Here is a 12733-nt window from a genome sequence, read left to right on the forward strand (position 1 = left end):
TCCAGGGTCCTCGGCCTCTCTCCCTCCGTTCGGCCATGAGGGCTCTGGGGAGGATGGTAGCAACATTGGAAGCGATTCCTTTCGCCCAATTTCACTCGCGACCCCTCCAGCAAGCCATTCTGTCTCAATGGGACAGGTCTGTCTTCTCCCTGGATCGGCCAATCCGTCTCTCTTCTCGGGTCAAACAGTCTCTCAACTGGTGGCTGACGTCACCTCTTGTCTCCCAGGGCAGGTCCTTCCTTCCAGTTCACTGGCAGGTGGTGATGACGGACGCCAGCCTGCTCGGCTGGGGTGCAGTGTTTCGCCACCTGACGGTCCAGGGCCGTTGGTCGTCGCAGGAGTCGTCTCTGCCAATCAATGTCCTCGAAATTCGGGCCATTTTTTTGTCCCTCCGCCACTGGGAAACTATTCTCAGGGGCCTGCCAGTCCGGGTCCAGACAGACAACGCCACGGCCGTGGCATATGTCAACCATCAGGGGGGGACCCGGAGCTCCATAGCCCTTGCCGAGGTATCCAGGATCCTCCTTTGGGCAGAGGCTACAGTTCCGGTGATATCCGCGGTGCATATCCCCGGTGTGGACAACTGGGCCGCCGACTTCCTCAGCTGCGAGGGCCTCGCGGCAGGGGAATGGTCCTTGCATCCGGAGGTCTTCCATGAGATTTGTCTTCGATGGGGGACTCCGGACGTGGACCTCACGGCGTCTCGAATGAACAGGAAGGTTCCGCAGTTCGTCTCCAGGTCTCGCGATCCTCTCGCAGTGGGCGTCGACGCTCTGGCCATCCCTTGGTCACAGTTCGGGCTGCCTTACCTGTTCCCACCCCTTCCACTTCTTCCCAAACTGTTGAAGAAGATCAAAGCGGAAGGAGTGCCGGTCATCCTGATCGCCCCGGATTGGCCCAGGAGAGCTTGGTTCTCAGAGCTCGTCAACCTTCTCGCGGACGCCCCCTGGTGCCTTCCAGACAGGCCCGATCTGCTGTCTCAGGGTCCGATCTGCCACCCGAATTCTCGGTCGCTCAGTTTAACGGCGTGGCTGTTGAGACCGCGGTTCTAAGAGCGTCCGGCCTTTCAGACCGGGTGATTCATACCATGATTCAGGCTCGGAAGCCTTCGTCTTCCAGGATCTACTACCGTACCTGGAAGGCTTCCGTTGGTGCGAGTCCAACCGCGTTCCATCTATGACCTTTTCCCTGCCTTCTCTTTTGGCCTTCCTTCAGGCAGGACTGGATTCGGGCCTGGCTCTTAGCTCCCTGAAGGGCCAGGTTTCTGCGCTTTCCATCCTTTTTCAGAAGACTTTAGCTTCTCGGCCACAGGTTAAGACCTTCCTTCAAGGAGTGGCCCACACTGTCCCGCCGTACAGGGCCCCTGTGGATGCATGGGATTTAAACCTGGTACTTGACGTTCTGAGGGTTTCTCCCTTTGAGCCCCTTCGGGAGATCCCTCTATCAGTTCTATCTTGGAAGGTGTCCTTTCTTGTGGCCATCACGTCTATTCGCCGCGTTTCTGAGTTGGCGGCTCTGTCTTGCCGACCTCCGTTTTTGGTCATTCACCAGGATAAGGTGGTCTTCCGGCCTCCACCTTCTTTTCTTCCTAAGGTGGTTTCAACCTTCCACCTCAACGAGGACATCATTTTACCTTCCTTTTGTCCAGCTCCGACTCATCCTCTGGAGCGATCTTTGAACAAGCTGGACCTTGTCAGGGCAGTGAGGATCTACCTGGATAGAACCTCCACTTTTCGAAAGACTGATTCCTTTTTCGTCATTCCTGATGGCACGCTCAGAGGCCAACTGGCTTCTAAGGCGACTATTGCTCGCTGGATCAGAATGGCAATTTTGGAGGCTTACCGGGTCAAGAACAGAGTGCCCCCTCCTGGGATAAAGGCTCACTCTACCCGGGCAGTCGGCGCCTCCTGGGCGGTGCGCCACAGGGCTTCCGCCCTACAGCTTTGCAAAGCGGCAACTTGGTCTTCCATCCACACGTTCGCCAAATTTTACAAGGTCCATACCTACGCTTCGGCGGATGCCAGCCTAGGCAGAAGGATCTTGCAGGCGGCAGTGGTGAGTCCTCTGACCTGATGGAAGTCTGTTTTTCCCGCCCTTGGGACTGCTTTGGGACGTCCCATGGTTCCTGTGTCCCCCAATGAGAGGCGATAAAGAAAACAGGATTTTTGGTTGCTTACCGTAAAATCTGTTTCTTGGAGCCTCCATTGGGGGACACAGCTCCCTCCCAATGTTTCTGTTATATGTTTTATGACTGTTCTCACGTTTACAATTCTCAAGTTTGTGGTTATGGTTTTTCAACCTTGTTACTTATCTCCTACTGCTTTCTCACTAACTGAGAGTATAATGCCAGTCGGTGGGGTGTACACTGCAGAGGAGGAGCTAACTTTTTTATTTGCATAGTGTCAGCCTCCTAGTGGCAGCAGCATACACCCATGGTTCCTGTGTCCCCCAATGGAGGCTCCAAGAAACAGATTTTACGGTAAGCAACCAAAAATCCTGTTTTTTATTCTACTGTTATCAGTAATACTTAGTATAATCCATTCTCATTACAATATTTTCAACCTCCGAGCTTAATGTCCCAGAATTCCTGATTTGTTTGGTGTTTTTATAGCTCTTGCCCTTTCGTTGTTTTTTGTTTGTTTGTTTTTTGTTTTTTTTCTTTCTTTCATGGAAACAAATATTTTTGCACTTTTTCTAGCTCATCTGCAGGCTGTAGCCTGTTGGTAAAAGTAAGAAAGCTGTAGAAAAATATAACCCCTTCACACCATGGCCATTTTTCGTTTTTACTCCCCTTCTCCCAAGAGCCATAACTTTTTTTTAATTTTTCTGTCAATATAGCCGTATGATGAAACGAGTTGCACTTTTGAATGGCACCATTGATTTTATCATGTAGTGCATCGGAAATCGGGAGCAAAAATTCCAATTGCGGTGAAATTGCACACAAACTGCAATTCCACAATTGTTTTTTGGGTTTTTTATTTGCCATGTTAACTATATGGTAAAACTGACCTGGCAATATGATTCCCCCAGGTCAGTACGAGTACGCAGGTACCAAACATGTAAAGTTTTAGTTTTTACTTAAGTGGTTAAAAAAAATCAAAATTTTTTGCGTTTGTCACCATTGTCCGAAACTCATAGCGTTTCCATTTTTCCAGATCTGGGGCTGAGTGAGGGCTTAATTTTTGCATCCTGAGCTTATGTTTTTACTGATACCATTTTGGGATAGATACGATGTTTTTATTGCCTCCTATTGCATTTTATTGCAATGTTGCAGCGACCAATATATCACAGCTCTTGATGTCTACCTCGGCGTAGTCGCAGAGCTCTAAAATACCTAAAATAACAAACAGAGTTTTCTTACCACCCCTAGGTCCAGCATTAGGTCCCTGTGGCTGCTCTGAACTCCATGCTTTGGCTGCAGTGGTGACATCATATCGATAGCGCTAATTACCGCTGTGGCCAATCACTGAGCTCAGCAGCCATCTACCTTGGCATAGCTGCTGTGCTCCGTTACTTGCTGCTCTACCTTGGCATAGCTGCTGTGCTCCGTTACTTGCTGCTCTACCTTGGCATAGCTGCTATGCTCCGTTACTTGCTGCTTTACCTTGGCATAGCTGCTGTGCTCCGTTACTTGCTGCTCTACCTTGACATAGCTGCTGTGCTCCGTTACTTGCTGCTCTACCTTAGCATAGCTGCTATGCTCCGTTACTTGCTGCAGAGGTGATGGAAGCTGGCAACGTGACATCCCTGCTGCAGCCAAACAACCTAGACCTTGGTGTGGGGACCTGTGGAGGGCGAGTACCAGCTCTGTTCGTTATTTTTGAGCTGTTGGGGATCCACATTACTGAAAATCTAAAACCCCTTTACCATCGCTGCATTATCTGTAGGGATTCCATACAGAAAAATGTTCAGTTTCGGAAGCGATGTAACGGATTCTTTGTGGACATTATATGCACCATGTGCTTCAAGGACAACACTCCACCAAACCGAGAGGTCATTGAACATCTTCTGTCTTTACTTTTTGGCAATGTTGGTAAGTGGGTTTTATTTTCTTTTTAATTTTAATTGGGGCCAAATTTCAGACTGTAACCAATAATGATCTTTGCAATCTCAGAGCTCGGGCAGTACACAACAAGATCTATGTCCCCATTTGAGGACGCCGTGGACAAAACCCCTGTGCTCCGCTCCGTCATCCTGAAGTTGCTTTTGAAATACAGGTACGGAGTGTAGTCACTGCAGAGTTGTCCCTTTTCTACACAATTTGTAAAATGTCATTTGTATAATACAATGCAGGTTTGCACATTTTTACAAACTCTTGATTTCAGTTTTAAAGATATCGTGGGTTATGCCGAAGAGTATTTCAGAAAGGTGGAGAGAAATAAGCTCCTTACTGTGCTGGACACCACCGAAGTCTACCAGCTGTTTGTAAACTGTCTGGAGGTAATATACTATATATATATGAGCTTCCATAATTTAATGTGTCATTCTTAAATTGTGCTACAATAAGAATGCTTCATATTTTTAGCTGGGAAACAATGTGAGGAGTTAGGTTTTCCCACTACTGATTTAACCCCCTTTCATTTGTCCTAACTCTTTGTAAAGAACACTTTTCTAATACACTTTTATTTTATTACCTGCCCTGCTCCTGTAAGCTCGTCTCTCTGTTGGCCATGTATCCTTCTGTTTTGATTCTGGCTCTGCTACTTCCGATCTGGGGACTGGAATTGGACGAACAGAGGTGGGCACGACACTAGTGGGAGCAGGCTATGTCTCGGTGAGTGACGGCAGTCTGAGCACGTGTGTTCAGATCAGGCATCATGCTCCTCTCTGCTTGACTGCTGCTTTGACTTGCCATTTGTTCAGCTAACAAGCCCTGCAATGTCCTGCTTGTTATTAGGAAGTATATTACAGGGCTTGTCTGTTGAAGGGATGGCACTTGAAAGGAGCATTCAGGCAGAAGAGTGAAGCCTAATGTGAGCTCAGTCATGGAGAGTAGTGGGGACTAACTCTGCTGGAATGCTCCTTTGAAGTTCTTTGCCTTCAGCTTGACAAGCCCTGTGATATACTTTCTAATTACAAGCAGCACATTGAAGGGCTCATCAGCTGAAAGGACAGCACTTCAAAGCAGCATTCAGGCAGAATACGTCTGCATCACACATGACGGAGCTCACATCAGACTTCACTCGCCTCTGCCTGAATACTGCCTTGAAGTGCCATGCCTTCAGGTGACAAGCCCTGTGATATACTTTGCAATGATCAGCACATTGCATCGCTTGTCAGCTTAACGGACGACACTTCAAAGCAGCATTCAGGCAGAGAGGAAAGTGATGTCTGACCTCAGCGTGTGTGCTCAGAATGCTGTCACTCACCAAGACTTAGCCTTGCCCCACCAGTGATGTGCCCGTTTTCTTCCGATTCTGTTCCCTAGATCAGAAGTAGTAGAACCACGATTAAAACAGAATGATGTATGACCCACAGAGGGATGAGCTTACAGGAGCAGGCACATAAAAGTGTATTGGAAAAGTATTAGGAAGAGATAGGACAAATGAAAGGGAGATACATTTGCAGTGGACAATCTGTTTGAAAACAATAAATTCTTGATCTACTTTGTGACATCTTATACATATTCAAAAAGTAGATCGCTGACTCCCAAAATTCTTATTTTATTAGTAACACAGTTTAAAATCCAAAGTGTGACAGGTACAAGTTTGTTAATGCCTAAATGTTTCAAGAGTTACTTTGCTGTTAATCGATGTAAGAGCGAGTTAACACTTAAATCATGTAAGCAGTACCAAACTTATACATTTATACATAGAAAGCTGTCAATCACCGATAGGTCCGGCTATGGGACGAAAAATCCCAGAAGGAGCAGAGGATTAAAGGGGTATTCCCATCAACAAGATCCTGTCCCAGTATGTAGTAGGTGTAATAATAATAACAAATACCTCTAATTAGCTATGTAGTATAGCTCTTCTGATAAGCTGCTTGCTTACTACATGTGCAGGGCATTGCAGTAGCTAAGATATCAAGGTTATGACCACTAATTAACTGTCACTATACAAGTGGTCGTAACCATGGATACCTAAGCTACTATAATGCCTTGCACATGGGGTAAGCAACATAGTGAATCAGAAGAACTATACTACATTTGTAATTGGAGGTATTTGTTTTTATTATTATCATTATTACACCTTCTACTTATTGCGATAGGATCTTGGAGATGGCAATACCCCTTTAAATGAATAAAATACAAGTTATACTGAAACTTTTCACACAAAACTATATATCACTCTACTATGCTCCTCCAGGTCTATAACTTATCACTTCAGATTGGACTGCATTTTCATGGTTGAGTCTCTTTTTGATAAAAAGAAATTAAAATAAAAACAGGAAAGCTTCCTTTACAGACTGGTAGCACAATAAGCTCTTGCAAGGTTGCATTAAATGACAAGCTTAATAAACTGTCAGATGTCACTTCATCATTTTGCTGCTTTGTTGTAGGACTCGTTGTTTGAGAAAGGACAAAGAATCCAATTTGCTCCTGCAGACAAAGAAAAGTATCTTAAAGACGAAGGATCTTTCCTGGAACAACATGTAGGAGGCAGAAACAATCAAGATAATAAGACTGTACAGTTCCTGCAGGATGTGGCGAGGGTTAGGCTGGCGCTAAACACAGCCGCAGAATTATTGTCTAGCAAATCCACAGGTAAAGTGGAAATGTGTCACATTCACGAAAATCGATAAAAGCCACAATATTCAGTGATGTGTTATATAGAGAAAACATTGAGAGGCCTCAGTAGTTGATACTTTTTAATGGCTAATTAAAAGGGTGATGACTAAGGATGAGAGAATCGATTCTAAATTAATCAAATTTAGTTTAGAATTTCCCAAAATTTATGGATTCCTCTAATTCAACATTTTTGGGACTTGATACGCATGAATCCAGCAAAATATTGTCCAATCTTACGTCATTTTCCTGGATGCAAATGGGCCGGTAAGAAGTTAAAAAATCAATGAAGTATCATTGTTAACTCGCCCAAATAAAATATCATACTTGCCCATCACCTGCCGCAAGAACCCCACCGGCGCATGCTTCGACTCCGGTCTACTCTTCACTGCTCTCCGGCACAATCTAGGCCTCGAAGCACGACATGATGTCCTAGTCATACCTGGACGAATCGGTAAAGATTGGACCGGAACAAGAGCCGATGCTTTAGACAGTGAGCTTAGAACCGGCGAGCAGCAGCGGTGCCTAGGGCAGCTGAGAGACGGGGTGACTATCATATTTTACCAGTTTTTATCCCCTTCTCATCGATTTAGTATTAGTTGCGGTCAGGAGAACTCAGCGCAAAATAGACTTGCTTTTTTAATAGAAATTGGGGCAGATTCAGATATGCATAGATGAAAATCAAATTTTTCGAGTCGAATTCTAATAAATGTTCATTCATTTCTAGTGAAAACAAATCATCCCGCATGGTTGACGAGACCCAAGTCATCACATTTTCAGTTAGGCATTAAAGGATATCAACTCCTGAGGATTCTCAATATATTTTTATTTAATTACGTTAGCTAGAATTTCTTATAAAGTAAAGTGCGTCTAGAAGAAATACTCTTTATGTTATCCTGTAAGTCCTTTAGGTAGGATATGCTACAAATTGATGATCATTAGAAGCCCAACCTCTATGACCCCCCTCCAATTCTCATAATGAAGGGGAGGTAGTTCTTATCTATCGGCACGTTGCCTTCCCAGTTTTCCTTGCACTTAGTCTTGGATGAAATGGGCATGCCAGAAAGAAGAGATCTTTGGTGAATAAATGAAGCATAAAGTACATTAAAATATAATAGGGGAAAATATAATGTTCAGTCCTAACAAATGGGAAAACAAATGTGTCGCAAAACACAAGTCAAATAGTGTCAGACCCAGTCATCTGTTTTGATTTACGAAGCGGAACGATTCTCTTATTCAGCGGTGAATCAAATCATAGCATAGTGTAAAGTGTTATAGAAATAGAAAATAATAGGAGGCGAGCTCACCCTTCTGCCGTACACAGGTATTCTGGTATTAGGGAATCACTTGTAATCTCTGCGGTAGCGCCAAATGGTCAGACGCCCTGTCCGAGCAGCCAGTGCCAAGGTTCCACATCAGGTTCTCAACATGAAGGTTTCTCCAAACACCCAATAAATCTCTGTTGTGACGCGTTTCTTCTGCTAGGATTCATCAGGGAACGGTTTAGGGCAGTGTTCCCCAACTTCAGTCCTCAAGAGCCACCAACAGGTCACGTTTTCAGGATTTCCATAGTATTGAAGAGGTGATAATTGCATCACCTGGAATATACTAAGGAAATCCTGAAAACATGACCTGTTGGTGGCTCTTGTGGACCGGAGTTGGGGAACACTGCTTTAGGGAATTACTTGTGATGCTAGCATTGATCAATTGGAAATACCACCTAGAGGGGGTAAATGGGACCTGATGATCCTTCAGCGTGACGCAAGGTTAATATATTACCGTATTTAAATTCGGTGACACATCAGAATCTAAACGAACAGTTTAATTATAGGTTTATGCAATGTTTTATCTGCAGCTAAAAGTTGGACGTAGTAACCCCTACTATGGATTCAGTGTAAGAGTTGACCCAACACCTTTCACGGATCCTTATCTCCTTACTCCAGTAGGAGGAGGTATTGATATGGTCTACAACACCCCCAACTTTCCTTACCTCGAGAGCCACATTTATGTCTGAATGAGGACTGTGAGCCACATCCATAGCCCCCCAAGTAACGGCACCCAGCTCCTGCCTCCCCACAGTGTAATGGCAACCAAAGCTTCCCCATGGAAATCACACCAAGGCGCTGTGTACTTGAATCTATGGGTTCTCGCCAACCCTCATTCGGTATTCTTGCATTAAGCACTCCCACCATGATATCGCACCCAGCTTCAAGCACCCCCTCTATCTGGCAGTGTCTTTTTATGTCCAGTTTAGCACTTCCTTAATTTACCTCTCCAATCCCAAGGCCAGTAAATGGGCATCTTCTCGACTGTGAGGGCCACTCCCAAAAGTTACCATCTGAAGACCTTTTCTTCATAGTGGTGCTAGTCCGGGCCCACCAAGCTGTCAGACAGCCACAAGCCACACATCCGCGACCCCTACCTGCAGATTTGGTGATCAGTGCAGTTGCTTAATGTCAGTTTTATCTCTGAAAGAGTGTGTTATGGACTACTGTACAGATTATAATCTCCTGGATGTTGATTTTCTTTTCCATCAGGAGTCGCCAATGAGAATTTCCTGCGGAGTGTGATGACATTATGCTCGTTGTCTGGCAATGATTGGTATAGAGTTTACTTAATACGAAAGCTCTCCAATTTGGGCGGGATCGACACTGTCCAAAGGCATTTTAAAGATCCAAAATTTAGGTGGCTTTTCCCTACTAGAATGCTTCAGGACCAGGTAAATATGCACTGTACCTGTCTGGCCGTCTGTACAGAAGAGGCTGTTTGCAAATAGTCCTAATTAAAAATGCCCTACAGTTCTGGGTGCTCAGCTCCTATGCAGATGATTGTGTCTTCATGGTTATTAACAACATATTCTCTGGACTCTGAGGCCATACTCCCTGCTTTGTCTTTACTCTGTTGTGTTGGAAACACATAAGAAAGCACAGGAGCTGTATACACAATGAGATGTATAACAATATATTTGGGAGCATCTACGGAAAATATTGCTTTATTTTTATTTTTTTTTGCAGTAAAAATTAGTTGCTCATGTGGACATTGTACAAGGAGCATTCCAGACTTTACTTTAACAAACTGAATTTGGGTTAAAAAAATATAATAAAATTTGCTTAAAGCACCACTCCAGCGTTTTGGGTTTTTTTCAGTGCTGGAGTGGCGCTTTAAATGTAAGTCCCCCTGGTCATATACTCACCCTCCAGCGACTTCACCACTCTGGTCCCTCTGCGCCATCTTGTGGGCGCAACTTCTGACTGGCCGGAAGTCAGAGGTTACATCACAAGCTCTCAGTGCAAGTCTATGAGACTCTCATAGGCTTATATTGAGTTGAGACCTCCGACTGAAACACTGGAGCTGCCGGAAGGTTTGGGAGCGAAGGTGATACAGATGAGAACCCCCGGAAGGTGAGTATAAGACAGGGGGTAGGGGACTTAAATTTGAAGCACCACTCCAGCGGTAAAATAAATGCTGGAGTGGTGCTTTTACCTTGAACTGTCCTCACTGCTCTCACACTGGTGATTATTTTGGTCGTTCTGCTCCTGGTCTTTCTATGTTCTACTGTATTTCTCTGCTAAAATCACGGACGTCACCACTGCTCAACATCATAATGACACGTCATTGTTGCATCCACAGAAAAATCATTGGGTGACTGGCGAATCATTAGTATATGGGATTTGAAGGATCCTACATTGTGTTTTATCTTGTAACCCATAAATAGTGCGCTGGTGAAACATCTAAAGGGGACGTGTCTCCTTTGTTCTTCTCCTAATCTGTTCTCTCTGCCATGTACACACGATTGTTTCCAGATATAATGGACAATGCACAATAGACAAAAAACACTATCAGGCTTCACCCTCCCATATGTAATTCATTGGACTAGCTAAGATTGGTACATTTATGAGCTTCTCCTGCATCCACATCGGGGTCACACTCAGATCCACACAGTGGTAAAGACTCAGGGCACAAACCACGTTTTTCTGGACTATATCCCGACCCTGAGCATGACGCAGATAATTCTCTTGTATAGACAGTAACATATACTCTCATGACATATAAGAGCTGATGAAAATCGCTAATTACTCTTTGGATGGTTTTGATGCAGGACGCTCAAACAAGTCAAATTGATCCGTTCCTGGTGTGCGGAAACAGCTACAAAGTTCTCAGAGATGGCATTGGTCGAGCAATATTAGAGGGCAAGGAAGATTGGATTGTAAAAGCCTTACAGGTACTACATAATTCAGCTGGTAATAACACGAAAAAATTATTTAGGAGAAAATTATTGTATTTTGTATCCTTCGTGTGGGTCATCAACTTCAGACGGGTCATGGGATGGGTAATCAATATCAGATGGGTCATAGGATGGGTCATCAATATCAGATGGGTCATAGGATGGGTCATCAATATTAGGATGGGTCATCAATTTCAGACGGGTCATGGGATGGGTAATCAATATCAGATGGGTCATAGGATGGGTCATCAATATCAGATGGGTCATAGGATGGGTTATCCGTATCTGGATGGGTCATCAATATCAGGATGGTTCATAGATTGGGTCATCAATATCAGCTGGGTCATAGGATGGGTCATCAGTATCAGGATGGGTCATAGGTTGGGTCATCAATATCAGATGGGTCATCAGTATCAGGATGGGTCATAGGTTGGGTCATCAATATCAGATGGGTCATCAGTATCAGGATGGGCCATAGGATGGGTCATCAATATCAGATTGTTGGGGGTTCTCCACACTACACTCCTGCTAATCAGTTCATTGAGGGTTGTTGGGCTCCAGTGAGCCACGCGTCTCAATCATTGTCTATCAGGCACAGCTCCGTACTTTTATTTTTTGCAGTGTAAACAGGACTGAGCGCCTCAGCTATAATTCCTGGCATTGCCGGACAAAGCCCTGTGGAGGCTCCAAGGCAGTCAAAATCTTGGGCACCTCAAGCAAATTATTTCCTAATACGTTTTTACATTTACTAACAACTGTTTTAAAACACAAATTATATTTTATTAAACAGAACAAAAAGTAAGTTAATCAAAGTTTGTTATAAGGGCAAATATAGACGTTCATGCAAAGTGGTCTGTGATCGGATCACAATGTGCAGGCTGGCCGCGGGTCTCCTAACCCGACAGGCTCATATATTTCTATGAAGCAATCACGCTCAGGTTGGGAAACCCTCGGTCAGTCCGTACTTTGCCCTCCAATCTCGGACAGATTTGCACAGACGTCTGAAGGCGCTTTAACCCAGAAAAAGTCATTAACTAACGTGTCGGCCTATATTTACTCGTCTTTATTCCCAAAGCTTCTACTCATGAATGTTCTATTATGCTATAGAGTAGGCGAGAAACAGCGGCCTCTTACCGCTCCTTCACTCCCACTCCGCATTCTGACCAATCACATAGTTTCCTCGCCGGATTGCCTAGATGCCCCTCCTCTACTGTTTGTGATTTCTCGTATATACCCAACAAAAGCCAAAACATCATTTCACTGCTGCTTGCTATAATATTCAAATGGAGGTCTGTGGCTCCAGCTGGCCTTCAGTGTCAGCCAACGGGCTGGCATACTCTATGTAAATAAAATTTCCAGTATCTAATTAGCATTATTTTTCATCCGTTGCGTGGGCCCCCCAAAAGATGTGGGGCCCATAGACTGGTGCCTATTATGTCTAATTGGTAATCTGCCACGGATTCCTGGGATAACCCTACAAAATATTCAGTGCTGTGTCTGCTTAATAATGAAAGGGACCTCCAATTAGTGAGGTTTGGACCCCTATCTGATATTGATGGCCTCTCCTGGGGCAGAATTTCTTTAACATGACAAAAGTAAATGAAATATAACAGCCTCAGGTCGGCTTTACATGTCCAGGTTGTTGTTTTTTTATTTGTTTTTTTTTATTGTCTATCATTTCTTATAAACTCTGAGAAAATCTCTCAAAAATTAATAACTTAAAGAATGTTAAGGAAATCTAGTCCTGTAACATCAGGCAGCACTGAGATCTTCTTTTTGGC

The 12733-nt window shown here is 44.4% G+C and overlaps 1 protein-coding gene across 1 annotated transcript in view; it reads left to right on the forward strand.

Moving 5' to 3' along the window:
- The window catches only part of RNF213 (ring finger protein 213), a 244566-nt gene that overhangs the window by 203457 nt on the left and 28376 nt on the right, over positions 1-12733 (forward strand). Inside the window, exons 44-49 of the mRNA XM_077266309.1 lie at positions 3888-4033; positions 4115-4217; positions 4326-4440; positions 6502-6706; positions 9265-9446; positions 10827-10949. Coding sequence (XP_077122424.1) covers positions 3888-4033; positions 4115-4217; positions 4326-4440; positions 6502-6706; positions 9265-9446; positions 10827-10949 — 874 coding nt within the window. The remainder of the gene's footprint in view (positions 1-3887; positions 4034-4114; positions 4218-4325; positions 4441-6501; positions 6707-9264; positions 9447-10826; positions 10950-12733) is intronic.

Source organism: Ranitomeya variabilis, chromosome 5 (genome assembly GCF_051348905.1).
Source record: "Ranitomeya variabilis isolate aRanVar5 chromosome 5, aRanVar5.hap1, whole genome shotgun sequence".
In the NCBI taxonomy this organism is placed as follows: domain Eukaryota; kingdom Metazoa; phylum Chordata; class Amphibia; order Anura; family Dendrobatidae; genus Ranitomeya; species Ranitomeya variabilis.